Source organism: Dipodomys merriami, unplaced genomic scaffold, assembly GCF_024711535.1.
Source record: "Dipodomys merriami isolate MVZ:Mamm:240054 unplaced genomic scaffold, mDipMer1.0.p SCAF_540, whole genome shotgun sequence".
NCBI classification, from domain to species: Eukaryota; Metazoa; Chordata; class Mammalia; order Rodentia; family Heteromyidae; genus Dipodomys; species Dipodomys merriami.
The window spans coordinates 107,035-127,128 of record NW_027206114.1 but is presented as its reverse complement, the minus strand read 5'-3'; the positions used below and the strand labels follow the sequence as shown (position 1 = coordinate 127,128).

The 20,094-nt window shown below is 42.1% G+C and overlaps 1 protein-coding gene across 2 annotated transcripts; it reads right to left on the bottom strand.

Annotated features, from left to right (window-relative positions):
- Nucleotides 1-11,756: 11,756 nt before the first annotated feature.
- LOC138811620 (tubulin beta-2 chain-like) lies at nt 11,757-17,185 on the bottom strand. 2 transcript variants are annotated; one of them, XM_069999332.1, is made up of 4 exons: nt 17,129-17,185; nt 16,172-16,280; nt 13,473-13,583; nt 11,757-12,814 (listed from the first exon to the last, which is right to left on the bottom strand). In XM_069999332.1, the coding sequence occupies exons 1-4, from the start codon at nt 17,183-17,185 to the stop codon at nt 11,757-11,759; spliced, it is 1,335 nt and encodes a 444-aa protein (XP_069855433.1). The 2 variants fall into 2 exon arrangements, with proteins under 2 accessions (XP_069855433.1, XP_069855434.1); XM_069999333.1 differs by lacking the exon at nt 13,473-13,583 and having other exon boundaries at nt 16,166-16,280.
- Between the last annotated feature and the right edge of the window lie 2,909 nt (nt 17,186-20,094).

Below are 20,094 nucleotides of genomic sequence, written 5' to 3'. Positions count from 1 at the left end.
ATCTGGTCCTGGACTTTTCTTAGCTGGGAGGTCTCTTATTGCTGTTTCTATTTCAATGCTTGATATGGGCCTGTTAAGCTGGTTTAACTCATCTTGGTTTAGTTTTGGCATGTCAATATTTGCTAGGAAAAGGTCCATTTCTGTCAAGTTCTCAAACTTATTAGCATAAAGTTTTGAGAAGTATTCCCTTATAATGTTCTGAATCTTGGTTGTTTCCGTGGTGATGTTTCCATTCTCATCTCTGAGTTTATTAATTTGGGTGTGCTCTCTCCTTTTTCTGATAAGGTTTGCTAAGGGTCTGTCGATTTTGTTAAGTTTTTCGAAGAACCAACTCTTTGTTTTGTTGATTCTTTCTATAGTTTTTTTGGATTCTAATTCATTTAATTCTGATTTAATTTTGATTATTTCTTTCCGTCTAGTGGATTGGGGTTTATCTTGCTGCTCTTTTTCAAGGAGGTTTAGATGTGTCATTAAATTGTTAGTTTCCGATCTCTCCAATTTGTTGATGTAGGAGCTCAGAGCTATAAACTTTCCTCTGAGTACTGCCTTTGCTGTGTCCCAGAGGAGCTGGCAATTTGTGTGTTCATTTTTGTTGAATAGCATGAACATTTGAATTTCCTTTCTAATCTCTTCCATGACCCACTCATGATTCAGTAGTGTGTTGTTCAGCCTCCATGTGAAACCGGACTTTCTTTGGTGGCTTTTGGTGTTGAGTTCTAATTTTATTCCCTTGTGGTCAGAGAGAATGCAAGGTATAACTTCAATGTTTCTGAATTTAGACAAGTTTGCTTTGTGGCCTAAAATGTGGTCTATTTTAGAAAACGTTCCATGTGCTGCTGAGAAGAACGTGTATTCTGATGCTGCTGGGTGAAATGTTCGGTAAATGTCTGTTAAGTCTAGTTGATCTATGCAGCTGTTTAGATCTGCGGTTTCTCTGTTGAGTTTTTGCTGAGTTGATCTATCTAGTGGGGAGAGTGGTGTGTTAAAATCCCCAACGATTAATGTCTTTGGATCTATCTGGGATTTGAGGGAAAGTAGTGTTTCTTTGATAAATTTGGGTGCTCCATTGTTTGGCGAATAGATATTTAGAATTGTAATATCCTCCTGAAGGAGAGATCCTTTAATTAGTATGTAGCGACCTTCTTTATCTCTTCTCACGAATTTTAATTTGAAGTCTATTTTATCTGATATTAGGATTGCAACTCCCGCCTGTTTATGAGGGCCGTTTGCTTGGTAGATTTTGTTCCAGCCTTTAACCTTGAAAATATGTTTGTTTTTACGGGCAAGATGTGACTCCTGCAGGCAGCAGATAGAGGGGTCTTGTTTTTTAATCCAACTAGACAGTCTATGTCGCTTAATTGGAGAGTTCAGTCCGTTAACGTTAAGAGATAGGACTGAGAGGTATTTGGGAGTTCCTGCCATGTTATCCACCTTCTTGGGGGCTGTGAAAACTGGGTTCTTCCTAAGGTTCTTGGATTCTCCGTTTGTGTGCAGTTTCTTGGCCTTTGTTGCGTTCTTGTTGGTTTTCTATGTGTAGGACATCTTTAAGAATCTTTTGCAGGGCTGGTTTGGTGGAGATGTATTGTTTCAATTTTTCTTTGCTATGGAAGGTTTTTATTTGGCCTTCAGTTATGAAGGAGAGTTTAGCTGGGTACAGTATTCTTGGTTGATAGTTGTTTGTTTTTAGGGCATGGCATACGTCATTCCAGGCTCTTCTTGCTTTGATTGTCTCTGCTGAGAAATCTGAGGTAATTCTAATTGGTTTCCCTTTATAGGTGATTAACCTTTTCTCCTTGGCAGCTTTAAGGATCTTTTCCTTGGTCTGGGTTGATCCTGTGTGGATTATAATGTGACGGTGGGATGTCCTATTCTGGTCTGGTCTATTTGGGGTTCTAAAAGCTTCTTGTATCTGAATAGGCCTATCTTTTTGTATGTTTGGGAAGTTCTCTGCTAGGATCCTGTTAAACAAATTTCCTAGACCATTAACTTCTGTTTCTAGGTGCTCCTCTACACCCATTATCCTTAAATTGGGCCTTCTGATGGTGTCCTCCAGGTGTTGGATAGACCTATCATATTTCTTGGACTTGTCTTGGATGGTTGTATGTTCTTTCTCTATAATATCTAGGCTGTCTTCAATCCCTGAGATTCGATCTTCTGCATGGTCTAACCTGCTGTCAAGACTCTCTACTTTGTTTTTTATCTCTTTTCCTTCTACTTGGTCAGCTTTGATGGCTTCAAGTTCTTTGTTGAAGCTCTGTTTTAGGTCTTGTATGAATTTCTTTACTTCCTTAATTTGGTGTTCAGTGTTTGTTCTCAAATCGCTTAGTTGATTGGTTATGGTTTCTTTGGACTCCCATTCCTTCTGTTGGGTTCCATTCAGCATTCCCTTTGTGGTCTCCCTGACTTCCTTCAGCTCTTTGTTAATGGATTCCATGAATGTCTTTAGTGATCTTTGTGTATTCTCTACCTGGTCTCTTAATTCGTGAATTACTCTTTGATTAGTTTCCTCCCTTCTGTGGGATTCCTGCAGTTCTCTTTGAGTGTTCTCTGCCTGCTCACGCCATTCCTCCCTTTCTCTTTGAGTATTCTCAAGTTGTTCATGCAAATCCTGTATCAGTTTTTGAGAAGCTTCCTCACGCTTATGATATTCCTGTATAAACTTCTGGGATGCCTCCTCTCTCTCCCTATCACGCTCATACAGAGTCCTTTGTACATTGTCAAACTTCTCATTTATCATGTTTGCTATTAGTGTTTGTAGAGCTATTTGGGAACTCTCCTCTGGGTTATTCTTTATCTGTTCTAATCCCTGATTATCAAGGTTGGGAATTGAGATACCCGAATTTGCCATTTTTCTTGTGTTTTTCCGGCTTACTCGGCCCATTTGAGATAAAGATTGCACCAGTTTTGTGCTAGAACACTATCTTAAGGCAACCATCAACCAAAGTTTGCATTTGTACAGTCAATAGTCTACAGATACAATCTAGTTCAACAGATACATCTATTCAACATCAAACGACTATATGTTAAAGGACTTCGAACCGCAGAAAAGAATTTGGAAAACCAGAAATTATTAGGATTAGTGAGAGATGTGGGTAAAAAATAGGAATAGATTGGTGTGGGGAGGCACAAGGAGAGTTAACTATGTCCTACTCACAGTGCAGGAAATGGGTTGGGTAGGATGCAAGTAGAGAGAGAGAGAAAAAGAAGAGACGGAAAGGGGTATAAAGAGAGACCAGAAAAAGAATAGAAACGTAAAAATTAATGTTATTATAGAGGTTAAAGGACCGTCTATTTAGAGAGGAATGTGAATATGTTCAGAGAAGGGGAGGGACATTGAGGAGATGTGAAAAGCTTTAAGGGAGAAGAAAAGATCAGAAGTTCAGTAGAGCTAGATAAAAAACAAAAAGATAATTAAGAAAGAAAGAATAAGAGAAAGAAGACAAGAAAAGAAAGGAAAACTCTCATTCACGTAATTCTGAAATAAAAATTATAAGATGAGAAAAAAAAGTTACTGGAAAACAATTATTTTTTCAGAAGAGGCAAAAATTAAAGATTGATAAAAGTTTTAGAAGGGAAAAAAATTTATATACATATATATATATATATATATATATATATATATATAAGGTAACAAAAAACAAAAAACAAGCAAAAAAAAGAAAAGAAGAAGAAGAAAAAAAAGAGAAAAAAAAAAAGAAAAAAAAAAAAGAAGAAAAAAAAAAAAGTCTTTTGATTTTTTTTTTTTTGTTTTTTTGTTTTTGGGGGGGGAGGAGTGGGAAGAATCCTGTATCTCCCTTTTGTCTGCAACCAGTCTCTTGGAGTCTCTGGTCAGCTTGAGGTCCTGTGGCTTGATTGGTTTCTTAAGTCAGTTGGTTGGAAGAGGCAGAAAAATGCTCTGCTTTACCCAAGATTTTGAGATCCCCCTCCCAGGTTAGTTTTCTGGGAGGGTGGTCTGCTTTGAGAGTCACAAAAGAGGGGGATGTGGTGATGAGGCTAGGTTCTGGGTGGAGTTGAGGCCTTTCAGCAAACAGTAGCTTTTCCCTGGGGCTATTTTGTGATAACTCACAGCGCCCAGCCTGGAGCCATTCTCAGGGTTTCTGTTTTTCAATTGATTGTGGTGGCTGCTAGAGGGAGGGGCAGCCTCTGGCTCTGGTTACCCAGTGAGGCTAGGCTGGCGCCTGTGCTGGGTGACTTTTCCCTGGATGGAGCTGAGTCTGGCAGGTCACTTCGGCGTTAAGTTCTTGTGACCTGCTAAATGACTCATTTTATTCCAAGGCCTGAGCTGAAGCTAGCAGCAACTCCGAGCTTTGTCGGTATCCAAGATGGAGATCACCGGTGCTGGGGGGGGAGGGGTGGCCTTCCTTCCTCTGCTCCCTGAGGAGTGAGGATGTCGGGCTTGTACTCACGCTGAGTCTTGGATCCTGGGTCGTCTCTGGTCTGCAAGCTGCAGGGTGAAGATGTCCGCTCTTTGTTGGTTCTTGCTGGTGTTGAGTAGAATCCGCTCGGCCGCTGCGTCTGGCTCCTTCGTCCCGGACTCTCTGTGTGAGCGCTCAGGTATGGCCCCCGGCTGTGGTCTCTGCCGCTTGCGACCCTGTCGCCGCCGCCGCCGCCGTGGCGGCTGCTGGCGACCACTTTCCTTGGCTTCCCCTCTCTTGTCTAACTCTCTGTCCTGTGATGGCACACTTGGTGTGATTCTCTGGCTTAGGACTGTTCACTGGAACTCTAAAGCTGCTTTCTATGCGAGAGCTTGTTCAGATTCCAGCTTCTCCTCCGCCATCTTCCCGGAACTCTCTATCCATGGTTCTTGAACATAGGGCCTGGGCACTGTCTCTAAGCCTCTTTGTGCTCAAGGTTAGTGTTCTACCAACTGAGTTCCAACAATACTTCCAGCTTTTTCTGAGTAGTTTATTGGAGATAAGAGTCTCATGAACTTTTTCATCTGGGCTGGCTTCAAACTGCAGTCCTCAGATTTCAGACCCCTGAGTAGCTAGGATTACAGGTATGAACTAGCTGGCTCCTGATTTTTATATATAACTTTTAAAACTTACAATTAAAGCCCATAAACATTAAAAGATGTATAATGCAGCATACTCAATTAGCATTTGTTCCCACTGGATCATTTGTGAACTGAGTTAAAGATTTGCCACAAAGTTAGTTTTTGAAGACAGAATTCCTTCTGAGAAGACACTTGAGAAGGTCAGATATTAAGTCAGACCATCATAGAAGGGAGTAGTAATTGTCTAGGAAATCCAGGCAACAAGATCTGAATTAGCAAGTAGTGTGTTGCCTTCCTCAGCATACTCAGCATTATTATCTGAAAAAGGAAGGATTGAGTGGGAAGAGGTCAAGTTCTAGGGGCAGTTTATGGGTTTGTTTTGCTCTCTCTCCAAATTCTCTAATATAGGAGTGCTGTGTAATATCCTCTTCCTATGAAAACTTCCCACATTATCTCACTCTATCAAGAGAGGATACCTCACTTCTCTGCAGAGGAGCTTGCTTTTGGGTCCTTCAGACACATGCAGACACCAAAAGCCCAATGCTATAAATGGAACCCAAGCTATTAGTTTTATCAATGATGTAAGAGCTGTTTCATGACAATGAATCTGCAAACTGGCCATCATCAATTCCAATAGTGGAAATAGCAGCCCCAGAGAGTGGATAATGTAAGATATTAGTTGATCTCCATTCTCACTTCCCTTCCCTTCCATTCTGGATATTTGCCACAATGAGGATCTTAGCATCAAAAAGTTTAAGGAATTTGAGACATGACACCACAGAAATCAGCAAAAAATATATACATAATAAGATTGTTTTGTGTAATGTCCCTCTTAGGCATATAAAGTTAATTTAAATAAACTAAAAGCAGTGAAACTGCTTTAAATAACTGTTTTCTGACTCTCCCATATTCCATTAAGAAAAATTCTCATGACAAAAATAGATTCATTCAAAGCAGCAGCAATGCAGGTTTTGCAGAAGCACAATGTTTCTGTTTCCTATAATATCAGCTGAGCTTTCTGTGGGAGCCAGGAAAAGAACATGGCAGTGGGAGGCTGGTAGAAGAAGTAGGAGTGAGGATCTGATGAAAACATGCATCTAAAATCACCTAAAAGTGCAAGAGATAAGGTTTCTGCTTAAATGTGTGTATCTATCTTTTCTCTTGTTCTAATCCCAGTACTACAAAGCCTCAGCCTCTGTCAAGGTCAGAGACTAGACAGTGGAGGAGGGAACAGGCTGGAGAGTAGAAGGATTGGTGAGAGAAGCTCCAAGATGCACAGGAGAGAACACAGGTGGTCTCACAGAAAATGTACAAAATCACCAGAGAAGACAATGTTGTGTGCATGTGTGTGTGCGCGCGCGTGTGTATGTAAAAATTGAGACTTAAAATCATGCAACATATCCTGAATTATGGTTCAACAATCAGCAGTGTCCACACATTGATATGAGGTTCTGATAGTCTAGAGCAGAATTATGTCCACTGATTAAGGCTTATAATTTCAAGTCAAGTAAGAAGGCACTGCCTTCTAGTACTATACCACAAAACTCCAATTAGAGAACCCAGAATACTAATGGGATTACAATATTTTAAACCTAAGGTACGTTATTCTGTGGAATAACAGAGCTGGGGAAGACTGAGGTCCAAGGTTAGTCTAGGCAAAGTGTTAGCAAGAAGACCTTATCTCAACAAATACTTCTGGCTAGGTCGTTCATGCCTGCAATCCCAGTTCTGAGGGAGGTGTATGTGAGGGAAGAGCAATGCCCAAAAATTACTTAAAATACTTAAAACAAGAAGGGGCCTGGAGGTGTGGTAGAGTGCATGCCTAGCATGTATGAGGCTTTGAGTTCAATCAAACCATAAACTACCAAAAACAACAACAACAACAACAACAACAACAACAAATGTAAGATGTGCTCATTAGCTGGATTCAGATAGCTATGCAAAGAAGCCAAAAATGTGTGGCTTCTTTCTCCTCTATAAGAAATATTTAGAGTGGGGCTGGGAAGGTGGCTCAGGAGTAGAGTGCTTGCATTGCATGCATGAGGCCCTGGGTTCGATTCCTCAGCACCACATAAGGAAAAAGAAAAAAGCCAGAAGTGGCGCTGTGGCTCTAGTGGTAGAGTGTTAGCCTTGAGCAGAAGAGCTGAGGGACAGCGGCCAGTCCCAGAGTTCAGGCACCACAACCGGACCCTCCCCCCAAAAAAAAGAAATATTTAGAATTTGGTGAAGATATGAGAAGTGTACAACACAAGTACCATGCAGCTGTACATTATCTATATAGCACTCTTAGTCAACATGCCTGAGCACTTGCTGTGTTTCACTCAGCCTTAAAATCAGTTATTGGCCTCTGATAAGCAGTCATTTAAGTCAGACTCATAGAAAGAGCAGATGAGTTGATTGAGTAACTGAGTTAAATGACAGGCATCTAGAAACAACCTGCTCAAGCTGTATACAAAGGAAAAGAACCAACACTAGAACTTAAAATTTGGTTATGCCCAGTGCAAGTTGAGATGTATGCAATCGTGGAGCCTTCCTGGCCATTGCAAGCTGCCTTTTCAGATACTAATCAATGTGTATGCATAGAAACCCCCCTTGCTGTGTGCTTTACCACAACACTAAGACCATCAGTGTTGTAGGATGACAAGGAAACTTCTCACAGGACAGAACATGGCCATTGTTATCTTACACAAATAAGAAACCTGTCAAGCTGGGCACCAATGTCCCCTGACTGTCAACCTAGCTACTCAGGAGGCAGAGATCTGAGAATGGGAGTTAAAAACCAGCCTGGACAGGAAAGCCCTTGAGATATTTATCTCCAATAAACCACCAGGAAACTGGTAGTGGCACTATGGCTCAAGTGATAGAGAGCTAGCTTTGAGCTGAAGAGCTGAGCGATAGTTCCTAGGCCTAGAGTTCAAGACCCATGGCTGTAAAAAGAACAAAAAAAGAAAGAAGAAAGAAAGAAAGAAAGAAAGAAAGAAAGAAAGAAAGAAAGAAAGAAAGAAAGAAAGAAAGGAAGGAAGGAAGGAAGGAAGGAAGGAAGGAAGGAAGGAAGGAAGAAAGAAAGAAAGAAAGAAAGAAAGAAAGAAAGAAAGAAAGAAAGAAAGAGATAAAGAAAAAAAGGAACAAAGAGATAAAGAAAGAAAGAGAAAGAGACACAGAGAGAGAGAAACAAAGAAACAAAGATAGAAAGAAAGAAAAGAAACAAAGATACAAAGAAAGAACGAGAAAATTGAAAAACAGAAAGAAATCTGTCAAGATGAGAGCTATGGCAAAGTTCCAGAATCTGCAGATGAAGACATCCTGACCTGGGAGTTGGCCCAAGGACAGAGGAACTGTTACCTTCTCCTAGTAAGAGCCAAAGCTCCCACTGGGCACATAACATTAGCATGGTGCAGATGCCCATCACATGCATACTGCCCCATGTCAGTGTGGCCAGAGTGATTAGCAGCCAAGCTGCCAAGTTCCCTCTGCTTCCCACCTCCTGGTCACATTGTGGGCCAGCTCAGAAGGAGGTTTCGGGAGAGCATAAAGAGCCACGCAGCAAAGCAGTGGTGCAGAAGCACAAAGCACATGTCTCTCACCTCTGGGTTTACAGAGTTATTCTCAGATGATTTTGTGGATAACAAGATGTGGGTGAAACTGTCTTGCTTCCTGAAAATATCTCTGTATCCATAGGCACTCTTTGTCTGCCTCACACTTAAAGGCAACCACTTGTCCAAAGGCTGGTTTCCTCTGTCACCAATAAATTTCCTTTTCCCAGCCATCACTCCTTAACAGACATCTGTATGTTGGCTGATAGCACATCCATGAATGGAGATGTACCTGTCAAGGGTTTGAAATCACATTGGTCTGTGATTTCCTATCACCAGTTCTCTTCCACTGTCACCTCAGAATTAGATCAGAGGCTAGTCTCAGTTCCAGTACTTATCAACACAACTATGTCAATATCAGAACTTTGTCAAAGTCTAGTTCAAAAATACCTTTCAGTTTCAATCTATGCCTGACAGAAAATCCACCCCCGACTTTTTTGGTCTAGGATATGTACAGCTATAAACTGGGAGACTTTTAGAGAATGAGATTAGAGAGAATGGGTCTCCTGGATGGGATCTGCTATAGGTATGACAAGTAGGAAGGAAAAAGAAAACAGCATAAGGAAATATGATTAACAAGGCCAAAGTGGTCAAAATAAATCTCTCCAGTGCAAGAAGGTCCTTCTGACAAACCTGTTCTTGTTGAGCCATGGCCTGGTATGGTGGTGCCACTTTAGACTCTGGTCCCATTATGGCAACATACATGTCACAGCTTCTTCCTTCGAAGGCCTAGGCTCTCTACCAGAGGTTCATCCCACATTCCTACCTCTGCTTCCTAAAAGGGTACACATATCAAGGGGCTCTCTTCTTTCCGCCTACAAACATTCTACCAGTGTTCCCTCATGACACAACTCCTCAATGCCAGTCTGGGTGTTTTGCCTTGACTCCTAATATATCGTCTCCAGAGCCTAACATTTGTTACATTTCCTCCTTTTGGTACTGGGGACTGAACTGAGAGCTTTGTGCATGCCAGGCATATACTCTACCACTGAGCTGCATCTTCAGCCAGAGCTTTGATTATACTAGTCAAGGACTCAATTATTTGATACAATTACCAAGGCACATGAGAATAAGGGAGATGCTGCACTTAGCATTTGGACAAAATAATCACCCTGTCTATAGAAGTCACCTCAACATTAACTTGTGTGGCAATGCGTGAAGAGCTCTGGCTAGGAGAAAACAAAAGCCATGTCTGAGAAATACATGATAATCTACTGGTAATATTATCAACAGGAGTTTTCTGAGGGATGAGCCATGAGTCATTAATTATGAACCAAGAACTACTTCTTCAAAAGTGTAAAGAAATAAGCCAAATCCACCAGAAAAGACTCAAAAAATGTTACTTAAGAGAAAACAAAACTGTTCTTAGTCAAACACTGGTAAATAGGCTGGGTGGGCCCTCCACCACAGCTTGGCCTCAATCCTTAACCCACTGAGGAATGAGAGTGCCTTGGTCAGGCCTGCCTTCAGTTCAGACCCAGCAGCCTTAGAGGATTTGGAGTCATCCAACCTGGTCAGTTCCAAGACTAGAGACCCAGGGATGTCAATTTGCTGGCCCACACCTACTCCCTGGGACTCCCACATTGGAAGCTACTTGCACGTTGATCTGCCCTGGGGCTTCTAGTCACAGAACAGTCTCTCTGGCAGTTTACTTTCTGCTGAGTGAGACCAACTTGGCTTAAAGATCTCTACCCCTCTCCTCACCACCCTACCCCAACCTCAGGCCTGGTATAGGAATGCTTAAGGAACTTACTATCTCCCAAATTTACTAGAATCCAGAAACTTGCACCTCACCCGGTAGTATCTTTCCTTAGAGCTTCCTAAAATTTGCTGGATTCCCAGAAGTCCTGTTTCTGAAGAAAAAGGGGCTCTTACAAGTTATTGGTGGCCATGGAGGAATGCCTGACACAGACAACGTACCTGGAGCCTCACTGCAAGAAGAATGAAAGATTCTGGCAAAAAGAACTAGTGAATGATTTTGGCCTCTGGTGAAAACAGAAGTGTTCACCCTCTTCCTGGCCATTGTGTAGGTTCTAAGCAATTGAGATTTCTGTCTCACTCATGTAAAGTAAACATACCCAACAGGCTGGATCTTTTTCCCTTACAACCCCCTGTGGACCTCAGACAGCTTCGAATGCTGGAAAATGAGTATGAGAATGGGTCATTGGGCCATGTCTCCCTTCCACTCCTTGACTTGGAAGTACTGAATCAAGCAGATATTGATACGCTATGGGACTGGTCATCTTCTCACTCCCTCACACAACTAGACTCATTTCTGTCCTTAGAGCTGCCAGATGCCTTGAGAACCTACCCTGGCAACCAGGATCTTGCACTCATCTTGTGAGTGCTGCTTTGCTGCCAACTGAACTGTAAGCACAGGGATTGGGGTTCCTGCTACTGTTTCTGGGGAATGTGAATGAAATCCCTCTGAAGGGGCATGAGACCAGAACCTGTGGTTGTCTGAAGGAGAAGTAGATCCTTAATGGCCAGTATTCATACCTGCATTTTGTGGTCCCATTCCCAAAGAGGAATGCATACTAGCTGGCAGGTAAAGCAAGTCCTGTGTCAGAATAAAGGAGGAAGAGGCCGTGCTACCTCAGTGCCCAGACAAGTCTTGAACATCAATCCCTTCAGTACTCTAAACATCACGTTGGTACTAGGAAAATTGTAACATCTAGATCTGGTTTACTTTCTCTTCAAACTGTTTGTATGCTACTGGCATGTTATTGAGAGTCTGCTAACTTTAAAACTGGGCCAGGGAAAATAAACATTGGCACTTGTCATCTTCCTCTTCAAAATAGTAGGAACGCCATGAATTTGAAACTCTTCTTGAGCACCATTCCTATATTGCTAAGATTAAATCCTGCTGGCCAACTTTATATTTCAAATACATTGAAAGAAAAAAAGGGATTTTAAAGAAGAATAAGAACTCAAGAGTATAAAATGTATACTTTATTTATATAAATAGGGCTTTAAAATAATACTATTTAAAAGAAATCTTCATTTTTACATTCACCATCAGTGAGTTCCTGACTGGAAAAGCTGTGCATGATGATACACAGCAGGGACCTCACTGCACTACAACAGGAGCTCAGGAAAGCACCATTCATTTGAGAAGTAGTAGGCAGGCTCTGACAGTCCTGTTGCATTGCTACCAATGGGAAGTCTTAAACTTCTTCCTCCACCAAGTCTTCAAATTCCCCCTGTTCATCAGCAGTGGCATCTTGGCACTGCTGGTACTCAGACACCAGGTCGTTGATATTGCTCTCAGCCTCAGTGAACTCCATCTCATCCATGCCTTCTCCCGTGTACCAGTGCAAGAATGCCTTGCGCCGGAACATGGCACTGAACTGCTCTGAGGTGCGCTTGAATGGTTCTTGGATGGCTGTGTTGTTGCCGATGAAGGTGGCTGACATTGTGAGGCCACGCGGGGGGATGTCACATACAGCTGTCTTCACATTGTTGGGAATCCAGTCTGCAAAGTAGCTGCTGTTCTTGTTCTGCATGTTAAGCATCTGCTCATCCACCTCCTTCATGGACATGTGGCCTCGGAAGATGGCAGCTGCTGTCAGGTAACGACCATGGCGGGGATCACAGGCGACCATCATGTTCTTGGCGTCAAACATCTGCTGGGTGAGCTCGGGCACTGAGAGAACATGGTACCGCTGGCTGGCCCGGCTGGTCAAGGGTGCAAAGCCAGGCATGAAGAAGTGTAGGCGGGGGAAGGGCACCATATTCACGGCTAGCTTGCGCAGGTCTCCATTCAGCTGGCCGGGGAAGCGCAGGCAGGTGGTGACTCCACTCATGGTGGCTGACACCAGGTGATTCAGGTCTCCATAGGTGGGTGTGGGCAGCTTCAGGGTGCGAAAGCAGATGTCATACAGGGCCTCATTGTCGATGCAGAAAGTTTCATCTGCATTTTCCACCAACTGGTGGACAGACAAGATCGCATTGTAAGGCTCTACCACGGTGTCTGACACCTTGGGGGAGGGCATGACGCTGAAGGTGTTCATGATGCGGTCTGGATACTCCTCTCGGATCTTGTTGAGAATCAGGGTGCCCATGCCTGATCCAGTGCCACCTCCCAGGGAGTGGGCCAGCTGAAAACCCTGGAGACAGTCACACCTTTCTGACTCCCGCCGCACCACATCCAGCACGGATTCCAACAGCTCGGCTCCCTCCGTGTAGTGGCCTTTTGCCCAGTTATTGCCTGCCCCGCTCTGGCCTATCAGACACAAAGACATGATGAGACACACACTCCAAGAATAATGATTGTGCCTGTCCTATTGTGAAGACAATAGGACTCTTCTGAGCTAACCTTTGCTATTACATTAGATACACTTTGTTGAAATAAAGGAAATGTTTTCAATGTATCTGGGACCCTACAAATCACCTAGGTTCTAAAGAAAAGTAAAGACAGTGTGAAGGAAAATACATTTTAACCCAAATCATGTACTTCTAGAAATGAAGGACCGAGCCTGCCTCAATACTGGAAATGTAGTTACTTTCACAAGAGGGACAGGAGCACAGTGTGGTCAGAGGGAAGCTAAACTGCAAACACCTGTCTGCACCTTGCTCACACATAGCTGTGCTTTGATTTCTGGTGTCCTGAAGTGGTTCTGTTATTGCCAGACCTCTAAAAAGACCAGCAGTGCTGAAACCTTGTTGGTGGCTTTCTCTACTTGCTGCTCTTTCCCTTCAGAGGCTTCTTTGTCATAGAGGGCTTGCAGAGTTGCACTGATCTGAGCTGTCTGAGTGGCCAGGGGCATGACTCCCATGGACTGGAATAGGTGGGTTAGGTGAGGACAGTATCTAGGTGGATAAAGGCTCAGCCCAGCACTGGAGTGCGTGGATGTTAGGACCCATGGACCATGATGACTTACCAAAAATGAAGTTGTCTGGCCTAAAGCTCTGGCCAAATGGTCCCGATCTCACTGAGTCTAATGTTCCAGGCTCTAGGTCCACCATGATGGCCCGAGGAACATATTTGTTGCCTGTGAGAAACAGAGTTGACTTAGGCCTATCCTTGACAAGGAACTTAGGGGGCAGAGCTTATGATTCTAAGTGACTCTCAGCATTCATTACAAAAATTATAGCATTTGAGACATGGAAACAGAAAAGATATCTTGAGCATGAATCCCCATGCATGAGGCTTCAGCAACTTTAAGGATGTTTGCAGTTGTCTATTTCCATGAATATTCATTCCTTTGCTTTGGGCATGGTGGCTGAAATCTCAGCTACACAGGAGGCAAAGATGAGCATCAGGCTTTGAGTCTAATGGTGCAAAAGAAAGGTGGCAACACCTTTTTTTGTGGTTCATCATGGGGCTTGAACTCTGGGCCTGGGCACTGTCCCTCAGCTCTCCAGCTCAAGGCTAGCACTCTATCACTTGAGCCACAACCCCACTTTCAGTTTTCTTATTGGAGATAAGAGTCTCAGGGACTTTTCTGCTCAGGCAAGATTTGAACCATGATCCTCATACCTTAGCCTCCTAAGTAGCCAGCATTACAGGAATGAGTCACCAGTGCCTATCAGCAAGAAACTTTCTCTTTTTTGTTAATTTTTTTTTATTGTAAAGGTGCTGTATAGAGGAGTTAGTTACATGAGTAAGGAAATGAGAAAATTTCTTGTCAAAAATTGTTACCCCCTACTTTGTTGTTCTCCCACTATCCCTTCCCTTCCCCAATTACCTTTCTCAAGAAATGAACCAGGTTCATGCCTATAATCCTAGCTACTCTGGAGGCTGAGATCAGAAGATCACTCTTCAAAGCCAGCTGGAGCAGGAAAAGTCCTTAAGACCCTTATCTCTAATAAACTAACAGAAAACCAGAAATGGCACTGTGGCTCAAGAGGTAGAGCTGCTTGCCTTGAACTGAAGAGTTGAGGGACAGTGCCTAGGCCCAAAGTCCAAGCCACATGACAGACACCCCAACGCCAAAAAAAAAAAAAAAGCCAGGTATGGCTATTCACCAAGTAGATGTAGGGGAATTTAAGTGTAAGTCTTTCCTGGAGAAAACATATATACAATATATATTTCTTGTCTTATAATGTTTCAATAATGGTTATCAAATAGCACACATCCTTGTATTCAAATACTCAGAGCAACCTTGAGCAATGACTTTCAATTTCCCATTTATCCTGATTTGGCCCAAGGGAAAGCAGTTAACATGATGTAAACACCAGTTTTAGAATACCCCATTCCTAAATATTCACATGAAGAAAACTGGCCATCCTGCTGGATATACAGGATCTAATAAAGACACAACCTAAAATTCTGTTCATAGGAGTGACACAATCCAACCCAACCACTGTCAACCAAGGTGAGGACATCCCAAAATATAGATCTATAAAACTCAAATACCTTTGTACTTTTGTTTGTACTTGTTCATTGGATTAATAAATAGGAAAGCCAATTATCCATGATTCTGTTTGTATACAATAATGTAGAATGGAAATTCAATATAAAATTAAATGATGTTTACATTGACAGTTACAAAAACTGAAAATCTACTTTGTAGACTTCAATTAGGCTATTTATGTTAGGAAAGACAATATGAATCATTTAAAAGCAATGTTTACAAATTAGTATTGGTTTTTTCTACATCAAAAGAATGTTTTCTTACTTTAAAAACCTTAAAAATAATTTATTGTTGGCTAAGTATTAATGTTATAGATCTCAGGGTGAGACACTTTATTTGTGCTTTGTGATTTGGAGTATTCTCATATATATTAGTGACTGAACATCCCTCTTTAAAATTTTTAAAATTTTCTTTTTCAAAATATTGTTTTAGAAATTTAATCTATATTTTAAAGAGGCAATGTAACTTGGCTCTGGTTGCTTACAGGTGTAATTCTATCTACTCAAAAATCTGAGATAAGACCTTAGCATCGCATATTGAAGTCAGCTGGGGCAGGAAAGTCTGAGAGACTGATCTCCAAGAAACTACCCAAAACAAAAGAAGCTCTTAGAAAGTGCCCAGGCCTTGAGCTTAGGATGATCAGCACACAAAAAAATGGCACTGGATTATATTATATTTTATCAGTTGTTTTAGAATGCATATTTAGGCAGTCTCATTTTTAATTATGTGAAATGGGCTCACACCTTTAATCCTAGCTACTCAGAAGGCTGAGATCAGAGAATCACGGTTCAAAGCCAACCAGGGCACAAAAAGCAGGCAAACTCTTATCTCCAATTGAACACCAGAAAACTGGAAGCGGCACTGTGGCTTAAGTGGTAGAGCCGCTTGCCTTGAGCTGAAGAGTTGAGCAACAGTGCCTAGGCCCAGAGTTCAAGCTCCATGACCAGAAAAAAAAATACAGGTGTGGTTAGTCAGCAATTAGAGGTAGGGGGAACTCAGGTATAAGGCTTTCCTGGGGGTAATTCACAAGAGTATACTCAAAAATTAAAACAAAGTATCTGGTGGAGTGGCTCACTTATGTACAGCACTTGACTTATAAGATCAAGGTCCCAAATTAAAACTACAATACTACCATAAGAAAGGCAGGAACTCCTTCCTTTTCATTAGTATTCCCCTGGGAACTATTTTGCCACCGTATGGGAAACCAGATGGGAGACACTCACCAGTTGTCTCATTGTAATACACCTCGATTCTCTGCCGCTGTAAATGGCTGTCTCCATAGTAGTTGCCAGTGCAATCAATATTATGCTCATCGCTTATCATTTCCCAAAACTGAGATAGAAATAGAAGTGTATTATCACCTAGAATGTTAAGTGTCCAAACAATGCATTTTAAAGTAACTATAAGAAACCCATGTCCTGTTGACACAAATATATTTGTAAAAAATAATTACATTTTCTAAATTAAAAAAAGCACAGAAATGGGTGGCATTTTAGTTTTGTTAAGCTCTTTGTTATCTGGCTGAATAGAAGACATCTGGGTTCTATGAGTATTCCATCTTATGCAGTACCATATTCTGTTTGTATTCTATGACGAGTAACTAGCCTTACATGGACATGAAATTGCCAAAGCAATAACTTGAAGACTCAGTTAGAAGGGTCTCCAGAACCCCAAGTGTCCTCAGAGCATACACAACAACCAATGATTTAGAAAACACCCAACTTAAGGGAGCTGAGATGGGGCATGAAACTCGGAGAAATTTGCATTAAGGTAGAAGACCTGTTCTCAATTATCTGACACTCATCAGTTAACGCAAAGAGAATTGTCTGTATCTTTCAGCTCAAAAACACTGCATTCCTTGAATTCAAACCAGACCAAACGTGCATTAGTCTATTCCCAGGAAACTAAATACAAAGACTTGAGTCTCAGGTAAGACTAAGACATGCAAGGGATTTGAAACCACCCCAGCCTTGTTTAAAAACCACACCCACCAGGGCCACACAAATTAGGGAAATTGGAGAAGCTATCTGGGGGACATCATTTGCAGAAGGTTAGGGACCACTATGGAGCCCCACTTACTTCAGCCTAGCCATGACCACCACCACCTCCAAACTCCAACCCGTCCTCCTTCTCCTTCCCCTAAATATGAGACTTGGATCCTAGGTCAGTGCCATGCTCACCTTTGCGCCAATCTGGTTGCCACACTGGCCTGCCTGTATGTACACAATCTCCCTCATGGTGCAGGGCTGCAGAGCCGATGGATGTATGTCTTCAGCAGTGGTGCCCACAGAGGCAAGCAAGTAGAGCTGGGAAGCAGGAATCTGACACAGTGAACTCAGATCCCCATTTATACCTCTGATTGTTACAGGGGCAGAGGAGGTGGGGCAGACTTGATTATAGGTGGAGCCAGCAGGTGCTCCAACTCAATCGCCCTATTGCTGGGTAATCAGAGGGCCCTACCAGTTCCTACCTACCCTGGCATCCAGCTGCCAGCTGCAAGTCCATTAGCACAGCTCCCACTCTATTTGGATCATCTGGTCACCCTGCCATCCATTCCCCAATCTGACTCACAAGAGAGGCTGAATCCTGGGATCCAGGAAAGAAGAGGAGGAACTTCCTTTGCACAAGGTCCTTGTGTGCCAGAAGCCCAGAACAAGCCTGCCGTCCACTTTTGATTGGAGGGCCTAGAACTGAAGCGGCATTTTCAGGTGTGATCCCAAGAGCAAGCACAAACTGTTGGATTGCATGATTGATCCACTTTCCATTATGGGAAAAGTCAGGGGCTTAGGGTTTAGCCTTCATACTCAGGTTTTTTCTTTCCTCTTAAAAGTAGCTTGCTTTATTACTTGGCATAGGACAACTACAGTCTACTTTTTGTTTCATTTGGCTTCTGCTCCTAGTGTAAGAACTCAGGTCCTGGTTAGAGTGTCTTTTTTTTTTTTTTTTGGTCGGAGTTGGGGCAGGTTAGTGACTTAGGACTTGAAATTAAGGCCTGGTGACACTTTCTGAGGTTTTTATTATTATTGAGATTAGGTGATTACCTTAATTTCTCTTATTTCACAGAATTGTGGAATAGTGATATTTAGTTGAAATTACAAACATATTTCAACCTTCACAAGTCAAATTATCATTATCATGGACTATAAACTTTGTGAATTCTACAAGCTTTGACAATACAATTTATTTCTTCCACAACGGGTGATATTTACATTTCTCTACTTTTGCTTAGTGTAGGATTTCCTATCTTTCACTCTCATTCTGCCCCTCTCTTTCTGAGGTTTTATTGATTTACTTATTTAACTGAAAGTTAGAAGGCTCTACTACTTGAACCACACCTCAACTTCTGCCTTTTTTTTTTTTGGGTCCGGTCGTGGGGCCTGAACTCTGGGCCTGGGCGCTGTCCCTCAGCTCTTCAGCTCAAGGCTAGCACTCTACAACTTGAGCCACAGCGCCACGTCAGCTTTTTTATTTTGCTTATGTGGTGCTGAGGAATCAAACCCAGGGCCTCAGGCATGCATGGCAAGCGCTCTACCACTGAGCCACCTTCCCAGCCCCCAACTTCTGCCTTTTTTTAAGTGTTTAATATGAGACAAGACTCCCATAGGTAGTCAAGGGCAGTACAGTGAGGCTTGAAATCTGAGGATCACTATTCAAAATCTACCTGGGCAGGAAAGTCTATGCCACTTACCTCCAATCAACCACTAATAGGCAGAAGATAGTAGAGCTTTAGCCATGAGCAAAACACTTCAAGTTTAAGTCCCTCGACTGACCAAACTGAAGCAAGTTTCATGGACTTCCCTGCCCATGATGGCTTTGAACCATGATCTTCAAACTTCAGTGACTTTAGCACTCAGGATTTTAAGTGTGAGTCAACATTTACAAATCTTTAATTAACTCTTCTTTCACCTTTTCAGGTTATTTATTATTTCTTTTTTTGACAATTGTTCTTAGTGGCTAGCTTTCATGCTTAGTTTTTTTCTTTCCTGTTGAAACTACCATGCTTTACAAATTTTACCACAGGTAAACTACAGGCTGTTTCTCTTTTTTGTAGCTCTTCTTCTAGGGCTCAACCTCAGGTAATGGTGACTGAGGGTCTTTTTTTATTTTTTTTAATTAATGTTTTTTTTTCTTTCATGCATGTGTTTCTAAAGCATTTATAAGATTATCTCTTTGTTGCTTTGTATATCCCTCCCCCACAGTATAACCCCTGCTTTCACTATGTTTGATGTCAGTATAACTTGTGTAGGAGATGGGGAAAAACCAGTGGTTTAAGGATACAGGTGGACCTGTTGCAACAATGAGAAGTACAAGTTGTCATGTCCAAAACGAGCTTTACAACGTCGGTGCGGGGGGGGGGGGGAAGGGGGGGACAGGAGAAGGATTGGGATTGGCGGGGGAGGGAGGAGGCTGGGAAGGGATGTGAAGGGAAAACAAAGGAGGAGGCTGCAATGCTTGGTAAGAAATGTACACATTATCCTGCCCACGTAATTGTAACTCCTCTGTACACTATGTTCACAAATAAAATAAAATTAAATTTAAAACAATAAAATAAATTGAGTGCTGGTTGTTACTTCTGGAAATTAAAGCTTGATGACTCTCCTTGAGGTTTTATTTATTTTTACCTTAATGGTGGCAGGTTTCACTAGTTGAGCCACAGCTCAGCTTCTGCTTTTCCTGTGGTTACTAGGAGATTAGAATATCAACAGCAAGCCAAGAGTAAGGACTGAAATCTGAGAATCATGGTTCAAAGCCAATCTGCGCAAGAAAATCAATGAGAAAATTATCTCTAATTACCCACCAATACGTAGGAAGAAGTAGACCTCTAGCCATAAGGAAATCATAGCAAGTTCAAGCTCCAGTACTGAACACAGTAAAATAAGTCTCCTGTACTTTCTGCTCAGGATGGCTTTGAAACACGATCCTTAGTTTTCAGCAATCTGAGCAAGTAAGATTGCAGTTTTGAGCCATGATTTAGAAATCTTTAATATGCTCATTTTTGCCCCTTTTCATTTATTTGATTTGCCTTACCCCCTTTTTAAAGTTCATGTCCTTTATTATTAGGGCTTAGCTATTCTCATTCAGTATTTATTTATTTATTTTGTCAGTTGTGGGGATTGAACTCAGTGCCTAGGTATTGTCTGTCAAG

Bases quoted from the DNA above. Each gene is read 5' to 3' on its own strand.
- LOC138811620 (XM_069999332.1), bottom strand. From the start codon at position 17,185: ATGAGGGAGATTGTGTACATACAGGCAGGCCAGTGTGGCAACCAGATT. The intron at 16,281-17,128 runs GTGAGCATGGCA...TTTCTATCTCAG, and splicing joins GCAACCAGATTGGCGCAAAG to TTTTGGGAAATGATAAGCGA. The intron at 13,584-16,171 runs GTGAGTGTCTCC...TGTTTCTCACAG, and splicing joins GTATTACAATGAGACAACTG to GCAACAAATATGTTCCTCGG.